The sequence below is a fragment of the Pollachius pollachius genome, assembly GCF_949987615.1.
Source record: "Pollachius pollachius genome assembly, chromosome: 13".
Taxonomy (NCBI): domain Eukaryota; kingdom Metazoa; phylum Chordata; class Actinopteri; order Gadiformes; family Gadidae; genus Pollachius; species Pollachius pollachius.
The window spans coordinates 4,875,165-4,901,738 of record NC_136946.1 but is presented as its reverse complement, the minus strand read 5'-3'; the positions used below and the strand labels follow the sequence as shown (position 1 = coordinate 4,901,738).

Below are 26,574 nucleotides of genomic sequence, written 5' to 3'. Positions count from 1 at the left end.
CAGCAGGTCTCCCTCAACAGCACTGGAACAGAACCGGACCACCGGGGCCAAAGGAAACATTGACCTCAATGAAATGTCTTTTGTCAACAGGTTCCACAACATTGTGTTAGCTTAGTTAAAAGCTAAAATGTTAATTTTGTCGATTATGTAAGTTGTTTATAAAGTCGTTTATATATATAATTTAATCATAATTCTAGTTTCTCAACAGGTTCCACAGAAATTAATTTGATACAACTCACATATTTTTTTAATTTGGTTTATTGTCCAATACAGCACTGATTCAGTTAACATCGCTAGGCACTTGGTACACAAACAAAAATACATAAACATCTTCGGCATTTTATCAGGCAACATTTTGGTGCAGCACAGTACAACACCATCATTTGTAAACTGCCTTGTTGCGGCGTAGAAATCCCAACAAACATCCCTTGATTTGTCAATATTAGAGTCTAACAAAACAACCGGCTTTTCATCGTTTGTAAAAGCATAAATTAAGATGTGACATAATTTATGTAACAACACTACTTTTGTAACAAAACACTTGCCACTGTCAACATTCATTCTAGAGTCTGCAAGCATCCAGTGGAAGGAAGAGCTCCTGGAGTACAGAGGAGGCTTTCAGAGGCCGAGGAAGACTGAGGCTCAGAGCATATAGTACACCATCAAGAGCACATGCAGAGAGCGCCTCCATCAGCCCAACACGGTGCTGGAGGAGAAAAGCGTTGGGGGCGCCCCCTGGTGGCGGCCTTAATTAATTAATTAATTATTTTAATAAAACAAGCGAAATAAAACACATTTCGAAATGGAACGGAGAATGGGGGGAACGGGGAAACAACATCTATTGAATTGTTATTGAAACCATCACTGAAGCTCGCTGACCCCCCCCCCCCCTCGGAAATCTTGCCTAGGGCGTCATATTATATAGCGCCATGCCTGGCTGGAGGAGTGGGGGCGTGGCCTCCATCAGCCCGACATGGTGCTGGAGGAGTGGGGGCGTGGCCTCCACCAGCCCGACATGGTGCTGGAGGAGTGGGGGCGTGGCCTCCATCAGCCCGACACGGTGCTGGAGGAGTGGGGGCGTGGCCTCCATCAGCCCGACATGGTGCTGGAGGAGTGGGGGCGTGGCCTCTATCAGCCCGACATGGTGCTGGAGGAGTGGGGGCGTGGCCTCCACCAGCCCGACATGGTGCTGGAGGAGTGGGGGCGTGGCCTCCATCAGCCCGACATGGTGCTGGAGGAGTGGGGGCGTGGCCTCCATCACCCACACATGGTGCTGGAGGAGTGGGGGCGTGGCCTCCATCAGCCCAACATGGTGCTGGAGGAGTGGGGGCGTGGCCTCCATCACCCCGACATGGTGCTGGAGGAGTGGGGGCGTGGCCTCCATCACCCCGACATGGTGCTGGAGGAGTGGGGGCGTGACCCATGGCCCTATTAAAGGTTCTTTAATAGGGCCATGGCCTCCCTCCAGACGGAGGGACCGGGTGTTCGAGCTCCTCCCAACGGCTGCAGCATCATAGTCCGTCACACTGGGGAGAAGGAAAAGACGACGAGTTTGAAAGAGTAACTTTTGCAGTCCAGGTTCCCCTTATAAAAGGATTTATTGGCAATAGCGTGATACTTCAAAACAGTGCTGTGTATGAAAATGACAAAATGAAGTAGTGCTGGGTGATTCCATCAAACCTTAATGATATATAATTGTATATTATTTAATATATACTCACTCACTCACAATGCAATTTTACTTTCACTCAACTTTACTAGATATTTTTAGTTTTTGTGAACATTTGGTCCACAAGGTATCACCCCTTCCCCACGTAATGGGTAGACACAATCTAAGGAACACTTTTCAATATAATGTACGTCAGTGGGACATTAACTTTCTTCTAGTACCAGCCACCCAAATAAATGTTCAAATCCACCCTGCTGAATAATAAAATACTTTGAAATAATTTATTTTGAGATATTTGAGAAAAAGAAAAACACGACCATCAAAAACCGCATTTTCCAAGTTGTCTCTCTGTTCCTGTTTGTCTAAAGTGTTTTTTCAACCGCCGCGGTTGAGAAACCGCGCCGGTCGAGAAACGGCGTGAGAAATGACATAACACCTTTCAGAGAGGCGTGCCCTGAAAGCCTCAAAAGCAAACTCTGAGAGGGGTCTCAAATCTTGTCATAAAGAATCAAAATAAATTATTTTATTGTCACAAATGGTCACTTAAATGTTTTTAAACTCACCATGTCCAGTATTCACAATTAAAAACATTTATTCACAAATATGTTATTTTTTGCCAAGAGGAGCCAGCCAGTCCTGTGTGCGTATGCAAATTAGCCATGTTCGCGAAACAGAAGAAAGACATAATGTTGAAAAGTCATGCTAAAAACGGCTAGCAAGCGAAAGCTAAACCAAAGTGTATCACTCACACACTTGGGGCTATCTTTTAAATCTTTGCAGTGACTGAATTGTGATGATAGAACTAAGGCATAGGGTGCACTGTGCATAAGATAAGTGTGTGCCACTGTGGCATGCATGTCGTTTCCGGCTTCGGCATACTGCATGGTTATGAAGGCGTTGTGGTTGGTTGCCAGGTCAAGTTTATTAGCCCATTTAAAAACAACAATAGTTGACCAAAGTGCTGTAGAAAAATACAATGCAAAACAACAAATAGGCCTAAGATACACAACAACAGCAAAAGCAACAACAAAGCAAAACAAAAAAAAGCTTAATTTGTGTTAAAGGATAATGCAAAAAAGTGAGTCTTTAGTATCGTTTTAAACTGGTTAAAAGACTGGGCAGTTCTCAGACTCGGGGGAAGACTGTTCCAGAGATTGGGAGCCGCTACAGCAAAGGCTCTGTCACCTTTTGACTTTAGTCAGCACCTAGGTACATCCAGCAGCACCTGCCGAGCTGACCGTAATCCTCTAACTGGAGCATGAATGATATTGAGGTGCTAGCCCATGTAAAGATTTAAAAGCAAACAACAGAATTTGAACTTGATTCTAAAAACTACAGGAAGCCAGTGAAGAGAGGCCAGAACAGGGGTAATGTGATCATATCGCCTGCAGCAGCATTTTGTACCAGCTGCAGGCGACGGAGCAGACATTGGTCCATACCAAAATAGAGAGAATGGTTGTGGTTTTGACGTGCGTGCGAGAGCGAGAGCGAGAGCGCGAGAGAGCGCACCTGCCGTGGTGATGTTTGGCTTGTTGTGTAAAATGTCAGCATTCGCCGTGGTTGGACGAATGTGCTTTGTGTATGTGGTCAATGATGTATCTGTCTGATCGTATTTGCTGTAGATGGATTAAATGGTTTAAATAATGTCACACGATCGGTCATACCGCAGGCTTTCATTCGCAAGTGCACTGATTGCGTGCCAGTCTCCGATACTGGCATTTATTCAGTTGTATATTGCTCTTCTAAGTGCGCCATATTGGTGCCAATTATTGTTGTGTTTGCATCGTAATGCACAGCTTTGCCTCTCCTTGTTATAAAACATCGTGCATCCAAACAACTTTAGCCAATGCAGCCTCTTATGTCAGTACTGACATAGGAGGCTTCATAGAGTGTTGCTTTACGAATAGGCTACTATAGCATATCGGATTATCAACAATTGTTGTGTGCGTGTGTGTGGTGTCATGTAGGCTATAGACTGATTGCTTGCATCCATGAAATATTGTAATGTTATAGATCAACTGCATATTGAGATAATTTAGATCGGTATTGCGCAACAATCGGGGGATGGGGACCCCCCCGGAATATTGACGGGTATTTCGCACTGGTTAAAAGCAAGGGTGAAAAGTCGTGATTTGAGTGCTGTTTTGAATGATCAATGAGTGTTAGCATTGTGGATTATGGAGGTTTATATCTTAAAAGTATAGAGCGGAACATGATATTTTAAGAACAATTATTTCAGGGTTACGTGCAACTTGTTCGCAGTTACAGTGTGTGTGTGTGTGTGTGTGTGTGTGTGTGTGTGTGTGTGTGTGCGTGTGCGTGCGTGTTGGTCCAGGCCGGCCTCTTCCTCTCGCTCCGTTTCTGGTTCGCAGGCTTCCTGCTCAGTCCGTCTGCTGCTGGAGTCGGAGTCACGTCTCTTTGGATAATCTCATCGAGCTGTTCTTCTGAATACATCGATATGAAGGCGCTAACGGGGCTGCTGCTGTTGGTCTTTGGTCACGGTGTGTCCTCAGGTAAGACTGAGTAAAGTAGTTTCTTTTCAAAACGATCTTTCCAAAAGATTCGTTTATGGCCCCTGAAGAGGTAATGCTTAGATCTCCTACACTCAAAAAAACGACTCATTGGATGAACTCAATTAAATTATGGGCAGATTTTCCATCCAATAAATATATGTTAGCCCAACCTAAAACAAGTCCATCGATTCAATATAATGTATTTGAGTTCATCTATCTTTTTTTTTTTAAGTTGGTCCAGCTGAAACTAAATTCATCTATCTAATGAAATTAGATTGAGTTACCACTACATATTTGTACCAAAGAGAGGTAAACAAAAGTGATTATATTAAAGTAGTTAAAATAAATTGTATTTGTTCATCCTAAAAATATATGGTTAATTGGAAATGAATTACTCAAAAATCCCCCCCTCCCATTCTACCCCCTACACTCAAAAAAATAACTTGTTCCCGGAGCGTAATAAAATTATGAAATAATTTCCACCTAAATAAAATGCTTTAATTTAGCGAGAAGCTATTTTGTTGAGTGAACAAAATGTAAATATGTTGGGTCAATATGATGTATTTGCATTACTGTTACTTAATTACCAGGGGTCAGTCCAACTAGATTTGTATGGGTACATTTATCATACTAACGTAATTTTCTTAAGCCATTTAAACTTGTATGATAGGATTATGAGTTACTTAATTTAATAGGGTAGTTACAACTACTTTTTAAAATAGTACAGTACATGAATTAATTGTGCTGAGCCAAAGAAAAAAAGTTAGGTTTAAGTGGTTTAGCCTAAGAGATTACCTTAATCAATAGTAATTATTCAGAAAATAAATAATTTTTAACATACACATATTCAGCAATTTAAACATAAATGTCAGCCTAAATACCCCCAGCTGGTGTCAAGTTTAGAAAAGAAAAACAGGAAGCAAATTGGATTTGTTGGAATCACTTTACCAGAAAAGGCAAAACAGACTGTTGCTGTGAAAATACAACAAGCAATACAGCCTGAAATTTCAGTGTTTAACAGTCTGTACATCATGTTATGTATGTAATAAAAAACAACAGATAGACAAGCAAAAATATTAACTGCTGAGTTAGGAAATTGGAGCCCACTGTCGAGCCTGCCCCCAGTTTACATCTCATTTGCAACATCAACATATAAAATGTACTCATGTCAGTAAAACAAATCTACAGAAACAGAACATTTCTGGATTCTTCTAGGTAGCCAAAAAAAGCTCAAATGGCTTTTGAGAAATCAATCTGCAACATACATTCCTATACACAGACAAAACCAAATAACAACTGACATTAGGTGTCTATATTTACAGCTTTCTGATTACCAAAAAACAAATCAAAGCTGGTTATACGCAGAAAGTGGTCCTGGCAACTGAGTGCAAAGAAAAATGTTTGAGAACAAACAAAATACAGCATTGTGCATCCATATCTCAAGTGTCAAACAAAATAGTTAGTATAGTAGAAAATAACACTTTTTTTAACCTTCCCTTTGTTTAAAGAAACAATTCAAAACATTCTACTTTGTAAGCCCAAAATAGCAACAGTTGGAAGCATTAAAACAGAAACACAGCTTGCCACTTTAGTAAATACAGTAAATGCTCAAATGGCTTCAAATACCTTCCCATAAGAGTAACCCCTACCTGTAGTTTACTCTATTGAGGGTGACTAACGCGCAAGTAGAGTTTTCAGTGTTTGATTTTTTTTTTGAGAGTCTGTTTCCATCAAGCTCCATGATGATCTTCTGCAAAGCTTCAAAGGTGTATCTCAGCTGTGGCGGGTAGCTGAGGTTAAGAGCATATACAAGCGCAAACAACATGGCCACAGCAAGTGGTACGTTTCCCAGCTCATCCAGAACTTGCACACCCTCCAGAACAATACCTACATCTTCCAGTCCAACATCTGGCTCTGCACCTTCCTTGCGAATGACAGAGATTCCATTGCGACCGACAGATACGGTTAGAAATCCATAGCAAATGTTCATGTTATGACACCTGAGAAGTTGCTGGGCGAGGTCGGTGGTTGGAAAAATGCCGGACTATGTGCTAATCCACACAAGCAGTGCAACAGTACACTCAATGTAGCACACCTCGTCAACAAAGTGAATAACATCAGACTGTTCGGACAGCTCCGTAGCGATGAACTGCTGTGTTGACGCTCTACCAGCTAGAGGAGCTAATGCTACGTGAAGTTGACAGAGAAACCCCGCTAAGGTGCCAGGATGCCGTGGTAGTTTCCAAACACAGAGCGAATGACTATTAAGTGCCGACCTTTCCGCGGCCAAGATGCAGATTGGGGGAATATTCGTCACCACTATTATTCAAGTAGTCTATGTTACAAAGCTACATTCACCAAAGGCAGGCGATCATCCCCCGCCAGCCGTGCCTGCATTAGCGTCTGCGGTTTTGTAAATGAGTCCGCGCGTAAATGAGTAAATGAGACCGCCCCCCCTAGTGCCTCCATGGTTGAAAAAGTGCCCTCAAGAGTGGTGAATGTGAGAGAAAGTGCCTCAATGGCTGCCCTTTACATGTGAAAAAAAATGAATGGGTGCCCTCTGGTGCCCCTTCATACAATAAATGATGACGATGTGCCCTCTAGAGCAAGAATGTGGCCCTTTTATTTTTTCGCCCCTGCCCTTCAAACACTCTGAGTCCGCCACTGTCTGCAGTGATGTACTGTATTAACCTGTCCATCTTTCTGTCTACAGTAATGAACTTTATTAACATCTGTCTGTCTACAGTGCTTCACTCTCTGCAGTATTTCTACACGGCGTCGTCTGGACTCTCAACCTTCCCAGAGTTTGTTGCTGTTGGGATGGTGGATGGAGTTCAGTTTGAGTACTATGACAGCAACATCCCGAGAACCGTATTCAAACAGGACTGGATGGAAAAGGTCACCAGAGAGGACCCCGACTACCTGGTGAGGACAACTGAAAGATTTCGGGTTGCCCAGCAGAGCTCCAAAGCCAACTTTGGGATAGCCAAGGAGCGCTTTAACCAGACACGAGGTAAGTTTATATCCAATATTTGACTTCTCACATGGAGATATCCATCATTTAACCCCAGAATAAAGTTTCACCATACTCCTAAACACAAACACGCATGCACACACACACACACACACACACACATGCACAGACACAAATGCACACACGCACACACACACAATAGCAGTACTCCGTGTAGGAGAACTCAGTGTATTAGTCCTCGTCCTCAGTTACGGTTCCACATAGATGCAACGTAATGAACACGCCGAAGCTTATCGGCAATCGTGAACCTGCTTTGGTTCTGTGTTGGGTTTTAGTGAGCGGACCAATCACAGCCCTTGCTGCTGCGTCTCCTAGACCCAAGGTTCCAATTTTTGGGAGGCGCACGTCCGGCCCTTGTGGTGGACGCACGGAGGGTCCACGAGGACATAATGGGTCCGTAAACCCCCTTGCGTTGGGTCAACGTGGAACCATAACGAAGTCTTAAGTGTAGCAAAACTCAGTGTAGTAGTGTTATAGTACTCAGTGTAGTAGTATTTGTATATAAATTGAAGAAGAGACCAAGGCCCTTTGAGTTTCCAGAATCCCGATATTAAATCAATATCATATAATCACAATATTATCTAATGCTTGATGTGTCACATCTCATAAATTAATGAAAATTATTGTAAACATTTGTATTCAACATACAACATACAATAACATACAACAAGATGACCAACTACAAAATACAAATACAATTACATGCACAGATAATGTGAAATACATATAGTTAATGTAGTTAAAGGTTTCTAATATTATAAAGTTTCACCGCACTGGTTAATAAAGTAATATCTTCTTAATTCATGGAATCGTCTCGCAGGTCTGCTGGCTGCATTACTGGCATGAAGCAGGTGGTTACCAGCAGGTGGTATATAATATATATACCACCAACATGTATTCAGTTTTCCTGAAATAGTGCGATGCACCAGAAGTTTTCTTGTGCCGTACGTTTTCATTCATATCAGTAATGCGTCTTTCTACAGTCCTGGCAGACATGTCTTTAATCCTGGAGAGGATTGTGACTTTGTTTGGTTATCCGTTAAAGATAACCTCTGAACTGCTGAGGAAAGCCTCCTTTTGTGAGGGACCGACGTGGTCACCCCGAGTATTTGGGATACGGACTCACTGGACTGGAGTGTGGACAAAACGAGGGGCAATTCTGTGGCAAAAAAGAGTGATGTTTTATTTACTTGAAAAACAGTCAAAAAATAGATAAATAAAAATAAATCCCTTGTTCCAAAATACAAATAAACGTCTCAAAAAGAATAGCTGTTTGCAATTTGGCAGCTTAGCATAGCATGATTTGGCATATCATAGCATAACATGAGGTTCCTGGTTCTAACCTTGCATCATCAAGCCAGCACTGACCTTCAGCCACCCCAACACAGAATGAGACACCCCTGAAATAAGGCAAGCAATTAGTCCCAGGATGACCAATCGAGGCCGGTTAGACCATACCATTTACATGGGAGGAGAGTTCCTGGCCAAGGCTGGATGACCTAACTTACTGCCCCCTACTGCGACGGAAGTACAAATACCACAATCACTATGCTGGAAGGGGAGAAACAATGAGAAGGGGTTTCACTTTCTCACATTTCCCTCCTACTCTGGAGTCTCGCCAACAGGGTGGTGTTTGGTGGTGTAGGGTGGTGTAGGGCGGCGTAGGGTGGTGTAGGGCGTTGTAGGGTGGTGTAGGGTGGTGTAGGGTGGTGTAGGGCGTTGTAGGGTGGTGTAGGGTGGTGTAGGGTGGTGTAGGGTGGTGTAGGGCGGCGTAGGGTGGTGTAGGGCGTTGTAGGGTGGTGTAGGGTGGTGTAGGGTGGTGTAGGGTGGTGTAGGGCGGCGTAGGGTGGTGTAGGGTGGTGTAGGGTGGTGTAGGGCGGCGTAGGGTGGTGTAGGGCGTTGTAGGGTGGTGTAGGGTGGTGTAGGGTGGTGTAGGTCGGCATAGGGCGGTGTAGGGCGGTGTAGGGGGCTGTATGGCAGTGTAGGGTGGTGTAGGGTGGTGTAGGGTGGTGTAGGGCGGTGTAGGGTGGTGTAGGGGGTTGTAGGGGGTTGTGGGGGTGGGGGTGGTGTAGGGTGGTGTAGGGTGGCGTAGGGTGGTTTAGGGTGGTGTAGGGTGGTGTAGGGCGGCATAGGGTGGTGTAGGGCGTTGTAGGGTGGTGTAGGGTGGTGTAGGGTGGTGTAGGGTGGTGTAGGGCGGCGTAGGGTGGTGTAGGGTGGTGTAGGGCGGCGTAGGGTGGTGTAGGGCGTTGTAGGGTGGTGTAGGGTGGTGTAGGGTGGTGTAGGGCGTTGTAGGGTGGTGTAGGGTGGTGTAGGGTGGTGTAGGTCGGCATAGGGCGGTGTAGGGTGGTGTAGGGGGCTGTATGGCAGTGTAGGGTGGTGTAGGGTGGTGTAGGGCGGTGTAGGGTGGTGTAGGGTGGTGTAGGGCGGTGTAGGGTGGTGTAGGGAGGTGTAGGGTGGTGTAGGGAGGTGTAGGGTGGTGTAGGGTGGCGTAGGGTGGTTTAGGGTGGTGTAGGGTGGTGTAGGGCGGCATAGGGTGGTGTAGGGCGTTGTAGGGTGGTGTAGGGTGGTGTAGGGTGGTGTAGGGCGGCGTAGGGTGGTGTAGGGTGGTGTAGGGCGGCGTAGGGTGGTGTAGGGCGTTGTAGGGTGATGTAGGGTGGTGTAGGGTGGTGTAGGGCGTTGTAGGGTGGTGTAGGGTGGTGTAGGGTGGTGTAGGTCGGCATAGGGCGGTGTAGGGTGGTGTAGGGGGCTGTATGGCAGTGTAGGGTGGTGTAGGGTGGTGTAGGGTGGTGTAGGGCGGTGTAGGGCGGTGTAGGGTGGTGTAGGGAGGTGTAGGGTGGTGTAGGGTGGTGTAGGGCGGTGTAGGGCGGTGTAGGGTGGTGTAGGGAGGTGTAGGGTGGTGTAGGGTGGTGTAGGTCGGCATAGGGTGGTGAAGGATGGTGTAGGGGGTGGGGGTGTAGGGGGCTGTAGGCCGGTGTAGGGTGGTGTAGGGTGGTGTAGGGTGATGTAGGGTGGTGTAGTGCGGCATAGGGCGGTGTAGGGGGCTGTATGGCAGTGTAGGGCGGTGTAGGGTGGTGTAGGGTGGTGTAGGGCGGTGTAGGGTGGTGTAGGGGGTGGGGGTGTAGGGGGCTGTAGGCCGGTGTAGGGTGGTGTAGGGAGGTGTAGGGCGGTGTAGGGTGGTGTAGGGAGGTGTAGGGCGGTGTAGGGTGGTGTAGGGTGGTGTAGGGCGGCGTAGGGTGGTGTAGGGTGGTGTAGGGCGGCGTAGGGTGGTGTAGGGTGGTGTAGGGTGGTGTAGGGCGGTGTAGGGTGGTGTAGGGTGGTGTAGGGCGGCGTAGGGTGGTGTAGGGTGGTGTAGGGTGGTGTAGGGGGTTGGGGTGTAGGGCGGTGTTGGGTGGAGTTGGGGTGTAGGGTGGTGTAGGGGGCGTAGTTCTCTGGCTGGTCTTATTTTTTAATCTATCTATAAATATTAGTTATTGTTATCATAATGTCATATGGTTTGAGCTGTGATGTCTGTGTGTAATGAAGAATAACATACATCTAATCTTACCCGTTCTCTTTTCCCACCTTCCATCTGTCTCTCTCTCTCTCCCTCTCTCTCACAGGTATCCACGTATATCAGGAGATGTTTGGTTGTGAGTGGGATGATGAGGATGATACTACTGGTGGTTATGAGCAACACGGTTATGATGGAGAGGACTTCATATCGTTGGACCTGAAGACCCTGACCTGGGTCGCTCCAGTACTTCAGGCTGTCCCCACCAAACAGAGATGGGATCAGGATAGAACTGATGTACAAAAGAAGAAGAACTACTACACCAAGGAGTGTGTTGATTGGCTGAAGAAGTACCTTGCTTATGGGAAGAGCACTCTGCTGAGAACAGGTAGAGTCACATGACCTGCTGGGCGTTGACAGAGTCCCTGTTCTCTCTATCTCCCCCCCCCTCTCTCTCTCTCCCCCCACCTTCCCTCTCTCTGGCCACAATATACAGTGGGGCAAAAAAGTATTTAGTCAGCCACCAATTGTGCAAGTTCTCCCACTTAAAAAGATGAGAGAGGCCTGTAATTTTCATCACAGTATACCTCAGCTATGAGAGACAAAATGAAAAAAAAAAAATCTAGAAAATCCCATTGTCTGATTTTTAAAGAATTTATTTGAAAATTATGGTGGAAAATAAGTATTTGGTCAATAACAAAAGGTCATCTCAATACTTTGTTACATGCCCTTTGTTGGCAATGACAGAGGTCAAACGTTTTCTGTAAGTCTTTACAAGGTTTTCACACACTGCTGCTGGTATTTTGGCCCATTCCTCCATGCAGATCTCCTCTAGAGCAGTGATGTTTTTGGGCCTTGGCTGGGCAACACGGAGTTTCAACTCCCTCCAAAGATTTTCTATGGGGTTGAGATCTGGAGACTGGCTAGGCCACTCCAGGACCTTGAAATGCTTCTTACGAAGCCACTCCTTCGTTGCCCGGGCGGTGTGTTTGGGGTCATTGTCATGCTGAAAGACCCAGCCACGTTTCATCTTCAGTGCCCTTGCTGATGGAAGGAGATTTTCACTCAAAATCTCACGATACATGGCCCCATTCATTCTTTCCGTCACACGGATCAGACGTCCTGGTCCCTTGGCAGAAAAACAGCCCCAAAGCATGATGTTTCCACCTCCATGCTACAATGTAGGTATGGTGTTCTTTGGATGCAACTCAGCATTCTTTCTCCTCCAAACACGACGAGTTGAGTTTTTACCAAAAAGTTCTATTTTGGTTTCATCTGACCATATGACATTCTCCCAATCCTGTTCTGGATCATCCAAATGCTCTCTAGCAAACTTCAAACGGGCCCGGACATGCACTGGCTTTAGCAGGGGGACACGTCTGGCACTGCAGGATTTGAGTCCCTGGTGTGTTAGTGATGGTAGCCTTTGTTACTTTGGTCCCAGCTCTCTGGAGGTCATTCACTAGGTCCCCCCATGTGGTTCTGGGATTTTTGTTCACCGTTCTTGTGATCATTTTGACCCCACAGGGTGAGATCTTGTGTGGAGCCCCAGATCGAGGGAGATTATCAGTGGTCTTGTATGTATTCCATTTCCTAATAATTGCTCCCACAGTTGATTTCTTCACACCAAGCTGCTTACCTATTGCAGATTCAAACTTTCCAGCCTGGTGCAGGTCTACAATTGTGTTTCTGGTGTCCTTTGACAGCTCTTTGGTCTTGGCCATAGTGGAGTTTGGAGTGTGACTGTTTGAGGTTGTGGACAGGTGTCTTTTATACTGATAAGGAGTTCAAACAGGTGCCATTAATACAGGCAACGAGTGGAGGACAGAGGAGCCTCTTAAAGAAGAAGTTATATGTCTGTGACAGCCAGAAATCTTGCTGGTTTGTAGGTGACCAAATACTTATTTTCCACCATAATTTGCAAATGAATTCTTAAAAAATCAGACAATGTGATTTTCTTGATTTGTTTTTTCATTTTGTCTCTCATAGCTGAGGTTTACCTATGATGAAAATTACAGGCCTCTCTCATCTTTTTAAGTGGGAGAACTTGCACAATTGGTGGCTGACTAAATACTTTTTTGCCCCACTGTATAAACAAAGTCGCAATGTCCTGAAATAAGCCGACGAGACTGAACCCTCAAGGGGGACGCAACTCAGCGCTTTTTCGAAGAATATTAAATATTGAATATGCCACAAAATAACCTTTCTCTCTCTCTCTCTTCGTCTCTCTCTCTCTCCCCCCTCTCTCTCTCTCCTTTTCCCCTCCCCTCTCTCTCTTTCCCCTCTCTCTACCTCTCAATCCCCCCCCCTCTCTCTCTCCCCCTCTCTTTCTTTCTCTCTCCCCCCCCCTCTCTCTCACTCTCTCTCTCTCTCTCTCTCTCTCTCTCTCTCTCTCCATCTCTCTCTCTCTTCCCTCATGTTATTATACTTTCATGTTCTTAATGCCACAACATCACTGTGGACACGACATTGGAGGAGGTTCATCATTCAGAGGTGGAGAGGTTTCTACAACCAGACCACCAGTGTATGAAGATCCAATCAGATTCTAGGAAGGGGCAGGAAGTATAAGCAGGTGGAGATCAGGTGTCAGTCCTTCTGGAGTTTGATCCACTTACCGTCCCTCTCCTTCTTTCTCTCTCCCCCCTCTCTCTCTCCCATCTCTCTCTCTCCGTCTCTCTCTCTCTCCCCCCCTCTCTCTATCTCTTTCTCACTCTTGCTCTCCCCCCCTTCTCTCTCTCTCTCTCTTCCCAAACTCTTTCTCTCTCTCCCCTCTCTCTCTATCTGTCTGTCTGTCTGTCTCTCTATCTCCCCCCCCCTCCTCTCTCCAGAGCGTCCGCGGGTGTCTCTGCTCCAGAGGAGCCCCTCCTCCCCAGTGGTGTGCCATGCTACAGGCTTCTTCCCTGACAGGGTGGTGATGTTCTGGACGAGAGACGGCCAGGAGCTCCATGAGCAGGTGGACCCCGGGGAGGTCCTCCCCAACCACGACGGGACCTTCCAGGTCAGCGTGGATCTGGACCTGACGGCCGTCCCACAGGAAGACTGGGGGAAGTACGAGTGTGTGGTCCAGCTGAAAGGCATCGAGGACATCTCCACCCGCCTGGACCCCGCCCTCATCAGGACCAACTGGGGTAAGACTGGTGTTGGAGGGGATGGAGGTGGGGAACACGTGTCTCACCACCTCCACCTGACCTCATAACAACCACTGCCAGGTCTACCTGGACACCGCTGAAGCTACTGGGTAAACACACAGCTCCCAGGAGTAGCTCACTACAGCAGAACAAGTGGATTGTGGGTAAATGAGTTCTATGAATAGGGCTAGGCTCAGATCAGTCCCCGAGTGACCCTGAGCCCCAGAACAGATTCTAGAGGAACAGTTACACTGACGTTGTGTTAGTCGTGTGTGTAGCATCACGTGTCCAGAGACATGCGGTTCAATGATGGAGGGATGGATGGGCGAGGGTCTCTGTCCAACATTTATCATTACACACCTGATTTTATTTTCTTGATTTAGGCCTACCTTCATGGGACCTGCTTTTCATCCTTCGTATTGTTGCTGGTGTTGCTAGCGTTGCTGTTGTTGTTGGTGTTCTTGGACTGACACCTGATCTCCACCTGCTTATACTTCCTGTCCCCTTCCTAGAATCTGATTGGTTGTCTTCATACACTGGTGGTCTGGTTGTAGAAACCTCTCCACCTCTGAATGATGAACCTCCTCCAATGTCGTGTCCACAGTGATGTTGTGGCCTTAAGAACATGAAAGTATAATAACATGAGGATATTCACCACTGTTACAACACTAATCATTTCTCTTGATCCATAGATTCAGACAAGCGTCAAAAACCAGTTGGTGAGTAAAATGAGTTTTAACTGCAGTTCTGTTCTTATGATTAATGCTACTACCAACACGAGAGACCTTGGTGACTTGTCTAGCTCGCTGGACTCTACAGCTCTGTAGATCTAGAAACATGGAGTTCACTGGACTATACAGCTCTGTAGATCTAGAAACATCAAGCTCACTGGACTATACAGCTCTGTAGATCTAGAACCATCAAACTCACTGGACTATACAGCTCTGTAGATCTAGAACCATCTAGCTCACTGGACTATACAGCTCTGTAGATCTAGAACCATCTAGCTCACTGGACTATACAGCTCTGTAGATCTAAAAACATGGAGTTCACTGGACTATACAGCTCTGTAGATCTATATACATCTATCTCTATGGACCATACAGCGCTGTAGATCTAGATACATCTAGCTCACTGGACTATACAGCTCTGTAGATCTAGATACATCTAGCTCACTGGACTATACAGCTCTGTAGATCTAGATACATCAAGCTCACTGGACTATACAGCTCTGTAGATCGAGAACCAGCTAGCTCACTGGACTATACAGCTCTATAGATCTAGATATATCTAGGTCTTGACTTCACCTCCTCCCATTCTGCTACTTCCCAGGTTCTGACACCAGCTCCCAGAACGCCTGAGTACCAACCTCTGACCACAGTCAGTATTTTACCACTTTACAATACTTATTCAGAGTAATATGTTTACAGTTATATCTATTAGCAGCCTACTTTATCACAGTTATAGTTTTACTTTAAAAATAATCCATCACAGTAATAGATTAACAGTCATATGTTAACGGTACATCATTACAGTAATATATTAACAGTACATCATCACAGTGATAATGTGTTTGTTTAATTCTGACTTGTGCTTCCTTGCTGTTTAGGGTCAAAGTTAAATCATGAAGAGGTTTCTCACGATCAGCTTCCTAAACCAGGAGGGAGTGGATCGCTGTTCATTTATAATCCTTACAATCAGTTTTGGGCTATATTTGCTCAATTACAACATTCATACTTACTTACTTTTACCTTGATAACAACCATCAATCCGTAAGAAAAGTGTCAATAAATTAAAACGCTTTATTTGTGTTTTATTTGCTTAACTCACTGGCTTAAGGCTTAAACATCCAATCTTTCACTGATGCTTGGAAACCATGGCAACACGACCTCGACATGATGGCCTTTTTGTTTTGGTTCCAGCTGCTTCATGTTATAACCTTTTAATTATGTTACATTGTTTAGTAATATTTAAGTTTCAAATAATGTTTAAAGATTCCGAATTAAGATTTTGGACAATGAGATTTTGTCAAGTTTGAATACAATATTCGTTAAATTTAATGTGTTTCCTTCAAATGTATTATTTTAAGAGTTCTGCTAGCTAGAGAATTGCATTGCTACATTGGCTACCACACTCGAGCTAGGCTGCTTTAGCCTTAATGCTCTTTGTTGTATTTTCTGTGTTCTTTGGGGAATTGGATCATATATACTTTGGTTATTCTGTTAATAAAATACATTAAAAATGTTTTGTCTAAATATATTTAACATACTTATCTTTAGGTTGGGTTTAGATACTTTGTTTAGTGGTTTATAATTAAAGGTTGTTAGGTAATAGGTTAATCCTTAGGATTAAATTGACAAATACAAACTCTTATTTATTTTAAATAATATGAAATTGAATAAAAAATAAGGAAATTATTAATGCAAAATTACTATATAAAGTTATAAAAAACGTAGAAGCCATATGTTACATATACATTTACAAAAACATTTATTAACTGCATTTATGATTTTAGGTTATTTAGATAGGTATTTAGCCTTTAATTTATTCAGTATTTTATAATATCCTATGATATACAATATGAACACATGAATGCTAAATGTAAATAGCTTTAACATCATGAAAACAGCGACATAACACCTAAACTGCCAACACACGAAATGGCGTCCAGCGAAGTATGACCTGTAATGGTGGTGGGACATTACAGAAATACGAGAGCCTCATCACCGCCCACGGTGTCCATGGTTACGCACAATCTTAACTTCTTAAATCGTCCCAGTGTGTGTGTGTGTATGGGTTGTAATGACAAGCTACTTGGAGTGCAGGAGAGCATATGAAGCCGCTGACCGGTTTAGGAGTGACAAAGGTGATGGGTGAAGAAGATCCTTATCCAGCCAGCTCTCCTGACCCTCCTTCATATTGAAGTGGATAGATAATATGATATCACTCTTGTACATTTGTCTAGACCACTCTCTGTGGCCAGAGGTCAAGGTCAGAGGGCAGAGGTCAGATGATGTCAGTGGGACATCCCTGCATGGACCTCCACAGTGTCCAAACCAGAGGTCTGTCTGAACAAGAGGAGGTCTGTGTGAACCAGAGGAGGTCTGTCCGAACCAGAGGAGGTCTGTCTGAACAAGAGGAGGTCAGTCCGAAACAGAGGAGGTCTGTCCGAACCAGAGGAGGTCTTTCTGAACCAGAGGTCTGTCTGAACCAGAGGAGGTCTGTCTGAACCAGAGAAGGAGGTCTGTCTGAACCAGAGGAGGTCTGTCTGAACCAGGGTAGGTCTGTCTGAACCAGAGGAGGTCTGTCTGAACCAGAGGAGGTCTGTCTGAACCAGAGGAGGTCTGTCTGAACCAGAGGTCTGTCTGAACCAGAGAAGGTCTGTCTGAATCAGAGGAGGTCTGTCTGAACCAGAGGAGGAGGTCTGTCCGAACCAGAGGAGGAGGTCTGTCTGAACCAGAGGAGGTCTGTCTGAACCAGAGGAGGTCTGTCTGAACCAGAGGAGGTCTGTCTGAACCAGGGAAGGTCTGTCTGAACCAGAGGAGGTCTGTCCGAACCAGAGGTGTCTGAACCAGGAGGTCTGTCTGAACCAGAGGAGGTCTGTCTGAACCACAGGAGGTCTGTCTGAACCACAAGAGGTCTGTCTGAACCAGAGGAGGTCTGTCTGAACCAGGGAAGGTCTGTCTGAACCAGAGGAGGTCTGTCTGAACCAGAGGAGGTCTGTCTGAACCAGGGAAGGTCTGTGTGAACCAGAGGAGGTCTGTCCGAACCAGAGGAGGTCTGTCTGAACAAGAGGAGGTCAGTCCGAAACAGAGGAGGTCTGTCCGAACCAGAGGAGGTCTTTCTGAACCAGAGGTCTGTCTGAACCAGAGGAGGTCTGTCTGAACCAGAGAAGGAGGTCTGTCTGAACCAAAGGAGGTCTGTCTGAACCAGAGGAGGTCTGTCTGAACCAGGGAAGGTCTGTCTGAACCAGAGGAGGTCTGTCTGAACCAGAGGAGGTCTGTCTGAACCAGAGGAGGTCTGTCTGAACCAGAGGTCTGTCTGAACCAGAGAAGGTCTGTCTGAATCAGAGGAGGTCTGTCTGAACCAGAGGAGGTCTGTCCGAACCACAGGAGGAGGTCTGTCTGAACCAGAGGAGGTCTGTCTGAACCAGAGGAGGTCTGTCTGAACCAGAGGAGGTCTGTCTGAACCAGGGAAGGTCTGTCTGAACCAGAGGAGGTCTGTCCGAACCAGAGGTGTCTGAACCAGGAGGTCTGTCTGAACCAGAGGAGGTCTGTCTGAACCACAGGAGGTCTGTCTGAACCACAGGAGGTCTGTCTGAACCAGAGGAGGTCTGTCTGAACCAGGGAAGGTCTGTCTGAACCAGAGGAGGTCTGTCTGAACCAGAGGAGGTCTGTCTGAACCAGGGAAGGTCTGTCTGAACCAGAGGAGGTCTGTCCGAACCAGAGGTCTGTCTGAACCAGAGGAGGTCTGTCTGAACCAGAGGAGGTCTGTCGGAACCAGAGGTCTGTCTGAACCAGAGGAGGTCTGTCTGAATCAGAGGAGGTCTGTCTGAACCAGAGTAGGAGGTCTGTCCGAACCAGAGGAGGAGGTCTGTCCGAACCAGAGGAGGAGGTCTGTCTGAACCAGAGGAGGTCTGTCTGAATCAGAGGAGGTCTGTCTGAACCAGAGGAGGAGGTCTGTCTGAACCAGAGGAGGTCTGTCTGAACCAGAGGTCTGTACAGGTGAGTACATGCTAGACCGATACAACCACACACCAATCGTGACTGGGATCAACATGATGGGTAGGCATTGCAAAGTACTAAAATAAACTCAATCAAATGCACAATAGGACAAAGAACCCAAAGCCCACTGCTGCTCCAGCGCGAGGGCCGTGGCGGCGCAGTACTAGTAGTCAGTCGCTCCCCTGCAGGGGCCAGCTGGGTGGAGCGGGGGGGTGGAGCAGAGGGTGGACCTCAGTATGCTGACGGACAACGGCCCCAGACTAGACGTGGCCCTTCTAGTCCCCAGGGACAGGGACCTCTGTCGGCTGAGGGACCGAGGATGTAGCGGCTGTGAAGTATGTGGGAGCCCTTCTTCACTGTCTGTTGAGGAGGCTGCTGATTGGCTCCTCTTCCTGTCCGTCATCATGCTGCCAGTCCTTACAACCTGTTGCAGGGATTCAGGCGGGAAAAAGGGCTTTAGAACCCGTGCCCCGCCCCCCTCCTTGTGGGGCCAGTAGGATGGCTGTCTGTTTTGATGTGGGACACTTTGGGCTGTGTGTTTATATGCATAAACATACACAGCCACATACACACACACATGCATACATATACCTAGACATACGCACACACATACTGCACAGCAAGACAAATGACAGAGGCATGCAAGTTGAAAAAGTATTTCACTTTAATGTACAGATTATCCGGTTGCATTAGCACTCTTAACACATGTGATGGGTGAGGGTAGCCTTCCATAAAATCTCCTCTAAAATTTTTAACAAAATAACATAACATTCAGTTGATTGCAGTATCCCTTCAGTTTGTATATTTCCTTCATATTCCTAGCTTTGGAGGAATAGTTCAGTTTTAATCCATGCATACTAATGACTCCCATATCATTCCTTACTTGGATTGGTTAATCAAACCTTTTAGTCATTAAGAACTAGTTTTAAGTAAATATATTTAACTTAATTCTGAAGTATTTCATTCATCATCAATCAAAACTGAAATCTCTCCCGATCCTTGACAGTCGGCCTTCTGGTAAAGAACATGTCTAATTATGTGTGTATACTTGAGGTGTTGGATCCCTAGTTCAAAGACACCTCAACATTCATCCAGACCTTATTCCCTCGACTCTGAACTGCACTGTAGGGCCATAAAACAGGATAAAACTAGTGCAACATAAGCAACACATATAAGACATGAGATGAACTCTGTAGCAAGGAGCAGGCGTTTTCTAATTAACAAACAAAAAAACACCACTGATTGCTTATTGTAAACGGTGTACAACAGCTCTGTGGAGGTGTGAACCCTTCCAACAATCAACTACCAGAAGGAACGCTGATGCACATTCACATGAACCAGTTTCACAGTCTTTGTGTCCGGTTGTCCTTATACTAGAGGTTAGCAGAGTAGTGGTATATTAAAGAACGGGGTTCACCTATCTAAAGTCCAGGGGCACCTCTTCTTCGGCCCCGCCCCCTGCAATGTAAGACTCTGTTTCCAAACTCGTTGTAGAGCTGGGTCACTTCTAATAGTGTGGGATATCAATAAATGAACTGACCACAGACTACATGGAAGAAAAGCAGAAGCTTCGACACAAGACCCGCTTCTCCATTCACACATAAATTCACATCATCTTGAATCGGATGGACAGTTTTACTGTGTTCTACGCTGCTGTTGTCTCATCCCAGCTAATGCAGAGGTTAGATTAGCCTAATAACACATTTCACTCGTAGTTTGACTAATCGTCCTCTTGACAAGTCATCTGACTAGACGTCTTGACAAGTTGTCCTGACTAGTCATCTGACTATACATCTTGACTAGCCGTCTGGCTAGTAGTCTTTACTAGTCAGTGTGACTAGTTAGTCCGACTAGTTTGTCTTGATAAAAACAATACACTAGTGTGACCCGGCTGATCTAACCTGTGCGTTAGCTGGGCTCTAGAGCCATGAGGTGAGGCGTGGCTTGGTTAGCGGGGGGCTTGGTTACAGCGGGGCTGATCAGCAGCCTGTAACAGGGTAGATATGGTCGGTCTCCCATCTTTCTAACAACTGACTCCCAACACTTCAGTAGTTTAACGAAGGGGCCGCTGGCCCCGGCTGAGTTTATCTTGTGATCTGGGAAGGCGTGACTATGTGCATAAATATATATATGTAGCTATTTCACGAGATTTGAGACCTTGACCTTGTCATAGTTGACATTAACTCCATCACACAGGAGAACACGGAAGGTAACAGATCGATACAGCCGTCGCTCGGCAACCGAAGGCAAAGTGCATGGGCGGGAATGAAAACAGCGGAACAGAAATAAACACGGAAATTAAACAAAATGAAAATACTATGCAAACACAACGTTAAAACAAACCAATGACAAAACGAAACCGTGGTCTTCTCGACGGCTCCGGCTTCATCGGGGTCTCAGGGAATGTGAGGAGACAGACCCTCATTCACCTGCTCCCGGACCCCGCTGCAGGGCTCTTCTGTGGGGTCACAGTGAGGGGGGCGATGAGGGTCTGCGGTGAGGGCTCCACTCTGGCAGTCCAGTGATTAAAATCAACCAACAAACAAAAGAGAAAAAATACAATTCCCATAATGCCTTGTGATTGACGGCGACTCCTCCGTTGATGATGAGTGAGACGTCATGATGTCATGTGACACAGTGGTTTCGAGTTCAAATCGTTCCTATAGCACGGCCGGCCACCATAACATTGCTGGGCCGACACACTCAGGACCCCATGCAGTCTGCTGTGTTCTCTATCAAAGTGTACCAAAAACAACACCAACACTCGGTCGCACCACATGCACATTCATACAGTTTGGCGTTGGTTTGTGTGTATCGAGGCGACATTTTGTTGCTCCCATTTTGGTCGTTTTTTCGTTGCATTTTGTTTTTAATGACATTTTTCTTTCACTCGACTCTATCGGCACCCACACCGGTTGGTGGATTCATCTGGGCAGTGTTTGGGTAGCATCAGCCTGACCTCGGCCCGACGTCGAGCGTGCACGTGAAGCCTCCAGATTGTGGGTGTGAGCGTGCACGTGAAGCCTCCAGAGTACGTGCGTGAGCGTGCACGTGATTCCTCGAGAGTGCGGGCGTGAACGTGTCAAGTAGGCCTCTCCTCCTCTCTCCATTTTTTTTTACCCCCCAAAATGCTTGCTCTGAAGAGCTCCGTTTCCCCGCTCTTTTTCCCCTGGGAGGAGAGGTGTCACTACATTCTCAGTGTCCTAATGATCGCTACGTTGTTAACAATAGTTTAAACAGTCCCGGTTTCTCCCTGATCTGGTCAGGTGTGTTCCCCAGCACTGGCTCAGTGGCGCGAGGTGAAGCCTGGCCACTAAGGGGCGCCCCGTCGACACAGTGGGAGGCGAGCAGGCTCAACATGGATCCAGCATGTTGCCCCCCCCCCCCCTCTCTCTCTCTCTCTCTCTATTTCCTCAATAAATACAGTCTCCAGTGGGCGAGAGAGGGCAGGTCTGTGTGTAGAAAATGAGAGAGAGAGAGAGAGCGAGAGAGAGAGAGAGAGAGAGCGAGAGGGGGAGGGAGAGAGAGAGAGCAAGAGGGGGAGGGAGGGAGAGAGAGAGAGAGAGAGAGAGAGAGAGAGAGCGAGAGGGGGAGGGAGAGAGAGAGAGAGCGAGAGGGGGAGGGAGAGAGAGAGAGAGAGAGAGAGAGAGAGAGAGAGAGAGAGAGAGAGAGAGAGCGAGAGAGAGAGGGGGGGAGACAAGGACTGGAAGTTTGAGAGTTGGAAGAACATGCTTTTGGAGAGAGAGCTGCGCTCTCACGTGTGCACCCCCCCCCCCCCCGGCCTGCTATAGCAGCTCGTCCCTCTGTGGCTTCTTGCCCCGTGTGGGCCCCTGGCCGTTGCGCAGGGTCCCGTTCTGGGGCCTCAGCAGTTGGCCCCGCTCCCGGTCGGTCCAGGCCACGCCCCCCTGGCCGTCGTCGCTGTCCAGGTCCGAGTCGGAGCGCATGAGGGCGGAGGAGGTGGGCGGCGGCACTGCCTTCAGACGAGCTGGGGAGCAACGGGGACGATGAGGTCAGAGGTCACAGAGTACGGAAGGCTCAGACGGCGGCGAAGCTCTGAGGTCATCGCTCGGCGCATTGATTAAGTCTGGTTGAGGCCGAATGATCTGATTAAAGTTTGCTGATCCGTGAGCTTTTGACCCCACACGTGGGAGCGTCCACGTAGCACTCCCTGAAAGGCCAGGCAGGCTCACCAACCGGGTACCGGCCTGCCGGTCGGTTGCGGGTCACTGGGCGGACTGATCCGTCCAGCGTGCATCTAGGTGGACACGCCCGCTCGTGACGTCACCAAGTCACGGAGCAGGGCCGTTTTCGAAACGGCTTGTAATGGCTGATCCCAAAACGGAAAGCTCCGCCTGCACGGCCGCTAACCTAATCAGAGCAGCCCTCGGAGGCCTATTATGAGTACAATGAACACGCCCTGCTCAATGTATCCGGTGAGTCAGCCGTTTCTGGGTCCAAATGGACACGATGACAAGTGACTAATCATAATGGGTGCCATAACCCCACATGATAGGTTCATTAGTGTGTTAATGTACTGATTGGACATGGAGTTAAGGAGGGCCCTGAAACCGCTCTCCAGAATGGACTAATAAAAGGAGCTACCCTAATGAATGACAACTATAACATGTCTTTCTATGTGTAACCTTGGATAACACGGTCGGACGTTTGGTGGACGTTTGTTTCGCTCACTTGCTCGTCCGGGCTGCAGTTCCAGGCCGTCTCGTTCCTCCGCCTCCAGCATCTTGTAGCGGCTCTTGCTCCTGCGGACTCTGCTCCGGCGCCTTTGAGCAGAAACACAGACCGCGAGGCCACGTTGTGCATATTCTACCGTTGTTTAAAACGTGTTAGAACGTGTGGTGGGAGCTGGGGTTTATACAGGGATGGGATTTTTAGGATATGAGACCTCAGAGATCCTAAGGCAGCCTCTTAATTGGCTAGTTCCGGGAGTGTCTTACCCATGCATCAATGCAACTTGTATGGGTTGTACTGCATCAAACTATAATTAGTATTCTATCCAAGTGATGCACGATTAAAAGGTCACCTATAAACTATACCACTATAATATATATACTGAATGGACAGATTCAGAACACACTGAAAGGTATATTGTATCGTAGAATTGTAAAGTATTTAATGTAACGGTCAAGGCAGTTATACTATGACACTCACCTGCGGCAGCAGCACACCATGCCCCATGTGACGGTCGCTATAGCAACCACGATCATGAAGGAGGCTATGGTGACGTAGAGCACGCTCCACTCTGAGGAGGAAAGAACACGCCCGTAAGGTCGGACACACCACTAGTACACACAGTACACGGGAGATTTGATCATAATTCTAATTAAAATACAAAGTTGGATGACATTTTGAGGGCGTATTCTCTGTGTGTCTATAGAAATGGGAGTGTCTTGGAAGTTTTTAATAATACTTCCTGGTTGTAGAGAATGAGTGGAAAGGTACTCTATGGTTTCGTCCAATAGGGTCTCTATAGGCGGGGCTTCTACATGGTGGCTGGACTATTTAAACGTGTGAAGTGGGCGGGGCAAAGCCTCTTGTCCCATTACTCGTTGAACCCAAACAGTCGAATAGAAGACATATATTCTTATGATATATTTGAAAATCACTCATGGATACGAGAAACTAATAAATGATTAATATTATAATAAATAATAATAATATACTGCCTCTCATTGAAAAACAACAGCTTAAATGTGACATCACACCCATGTGACGTGGCATCCAATCAGGCCAAGCCTGATTGGATGCCACGTCACATGGGTGTGACGTCACAAGCCAATCAGGCGTGGCCTGGATGGGTGTGAGCCCGCCTCACCACAGTTGCTCTCGCCGTCCCCCAGCTGGGTGCGCACAAAGTTCTCCATCCAGAAGGGCTGACACACACAGCTCCTCGTGAAGGCATCACATGCCCCATGACCCGAGCAGTTCAGCTGGCAGACTGAGAGAGGGAGGGGGGGGGGGAAGAGAGAGAGAGAGAGAGAGAGAGAGAGAGAGAGAGAGAGAGAGAGAGAGAGAGAGAGAGAGAGAGAGAGAGAGAGAGAGAGAGGGGAGAGAGAGAGAGAGAGAGAAAGAGAGAGCGAGAGGGGGAGAGAAAGGGAGAGAGAGAGAGACATAAAAAGGTAAATAAAAGTCACGATGCAAAATATATGCATACGTTTTTAATATTTACTTGAACCATATATTTATTTAGCAGGATATGCATACACGTGAATACGCAACGTTTGGCTACAGAAGTAGGTTACGTCACATGTCATAGGGCGGGCCCTGAGGGGACACAGAGCCTTGCTCCTGGTGGCCCAGCATTGAGGATGGAATCGAAGCCAGAAGCTTTCGGCGGGGAGTGGAACACCCTAGCGGAGCTACACTACCGATGTGGTGGGTTTAGGTTTGGTTTCAGTTTAGAGGCCGGGTTAGGCCTACTATGAGTCAGGGCTCTGTCTTGGGCTGAGGGGTTAAAGCTGAGACTATAGCACGCGTTAGCGGTGTCTTCACGCTTTGACCACCATCAACAGATGAGGAATGACATCACCGCTTATGAGCGGTGAGCAGACGCCATCGAGAACCTCAGCTCTGTCCCCCGACGCGCCGAGCTCCAGGAGGCCCGGGTGAAGCCTGGGGCTGGGATAGAAAGGACGGCCCCAGCGTGGGCACCGGCGGACGGGTACTCACTGACGGTGTCCACCCGGTGGGCCTTGAAGATGAGGAACTCGGTCTTCTGCTTGCGGAGCTTGTTGCGCAACCCCGTGGCCACGCTGTGTCCCGACAGCGGGGGGCGCCCCGGGCCCCCAGAGACCAGGAACACCAGGCGGGTGCTGGAGGGGGGGGGGGGGGGGAGACACATGTTCCGTCGTCATGGATACTCAAGAGAGAGTTATCACTGGGATCTGGCCTTCTGTACTTTGGATCCATTTTGGCCTTTTCATAATTTAGAACTTTTTTCGACCAAAGTCACTGATGTTCTGTCTGTCTAACGAAGCTTAGTCCAAGAATAAGAAGCATTTCATTTACCGAGTCATCACGGCATTCAACGAAACATCACAGATAAAAGAACACACACACACCCACGGACACACACGCGCACACACACACACACACACACACACACACACACACACACACACAACCCAAGCTCAGAGAAAAATCACACACACACATTACAAGGTCAAAGTCTACAGTCACCAGTGCCTTGCTCAAAGGACAACCCTCAACCACCGGGATCCGAACCAACAACCCCTCCCACCCCCCCGTGCCCCCTCCTACCCACCTGTGCTCGTTGAAGGCGCCGACGTCGCGCACGATGATGTCGCTGTCGAGCACGCCCAGCAGGACGCCCACCTGGCGGAGCAGCATGTCACGCTGCCGCTGGGTCACCTGGGAGACGGCCACCTCCAGCACCAGCTCCACCTCCTCACGCGCCCACAAGTCTGGACCGGGGGGGGGACACAAGGAGAGGGATAAGAAGGTGGAGGACATACGTTAACATTAGAACGGATGGAACGAGGGTAGGGAGAGAGAGAGAGAGAGATTGTATCGAGAGAGAGAGAGAGAGCATGATGGAGGGCGAGAGAGAGAAAGAGAGAGAGAATGGGATGAATCAGAAGGAGAGAGAGACCAAGAGAATGAGGGAGAGTGAGGTAATGAGGAAGGCAGCAAGAGTGTAACCGGAGGGAGGGACACAAGGAGAGACGAGAAAAAGAGTGAGACCATTCGGGCGGAGAGGCTAAGAGTCAGGTGGTGAGAGGGAGAGAGACGATAATAAATACAGTTCTCCAGTGACCGCGTGAACCCAAGGTAAACAGGGTTAGTGTCAGGCCACGACAAGGAGCTTATAGCTGGAGGGTTTCCTACTGTGCGTAAACCATTAGCCAGGGGTAAGTGTGCGAGCGTGCGGGTGTGTGAGTGTGTGTTTGACAGGCACCATGTGAATGGGAGCTTGGGGGTGAAGGAGGTCGTACCGGGCTTGACCTCCAGGGCCCCTCTGTCGCTGCTGGTCTGGCC

At 47.4% G+C, this 26,574-nt stretch overlaps 2 protein-coding genes across 2 annotated transcripts in view; one reads left to right on the top strand and one right to left on the bottom strand.

Annotated features, from left to right (window-relative positions):
• Nucleotides 1–4,067: 4,067 nt before the first annotated feature.
• Nucleotides 4,068–16,015, top strand: LOC307084682 (class I histocompatibility antigen, F10 alpha chain-like). Its single transcript, XM_079749154.1, has 7 exons — nt 4,068–4,182; nt 6,929–7,195; nt 10,816–11,094; nt 13,535–13,834; nt 14,527–14,553; nt 15,167–15,214; nt 15,444–16,015. Exons 1-6 carry the CDS (start codon nt 4,128–4,130, stop codon nt 15,193–15,195), a joined length of 957 nt encoding a protein of 318 aa, XP_079605280.1. The 5' UTR covers nt 4,068–4,127; the 3' UTR covers nt 15,196–15,214; nt 15,444–16,015.
• Nucleotides 16,016–19,204: 3,189 nt separating this feature from the next.
• The window catches only part of kiaa0319l (KIAA0319-like), a 62,670-nt gene continuing 55,300 nt past the window's right edge, over nt 19,205–26,574 (bottom strand). Inside the window, exons 53-59 of the mRNA XM_079749289.1 lie at nt 26,532–26,574; nt 25,841–26,000; nt 25,246–25,388; nt 24,392–24,514; nt 23,728–23,818; nt 23,248–23,339; nt 19,205–22,543 (exon numbers count right to left, since the gene is read on the bottom strand). The exon at nt 26,532–26,574 is cut by the window's right edge and continues 96 nt beyond it. Coding sequence (XP_079605415.1) covers nt 22,344–22,543; nt 23,248–23,339; nt 23,728–23,818; nt 24,392–24,514; nt 25,246–25,388; nt 25,841–26,000; nt 26,532–26,574 — 852 coding nt within the window. The 3' untranslated portion in view covers nt 19,205–22,343. The remainder of the gene's footprint in view (nt 22,544–23,247; nt 23,340–23,727; nt 23,819–24,391; nt 24,515–25,245; nt 25,389–25,840; nt 26,001–26,531) is intronic.

Bases quoted from the DNA above. Each gene is read 5' to 3' on its own strand.
- LOC307084682 (XM_079749154.1), top strand. From the start codon at position 4,128: ATGAAGGCGCTAACGGGGCTGCTGCTGTTGGTCTTTGGTCACGGTGTG. The intron at 13,835-14,526 runs GTAAGACTGGTG...CTTGATCCATAG, and splicing joins CCTCATCAGGACCAACTGGG to ATTCAGACAAGCGTCAAAAA. The intron at 14,554-15,166 runs GTGAGTAAAATG...GCTACTTCCCAG, and splicing joins CAAGCGTCAAAAACCAGTTG to GTTCTGACACCAGCTCCCAG.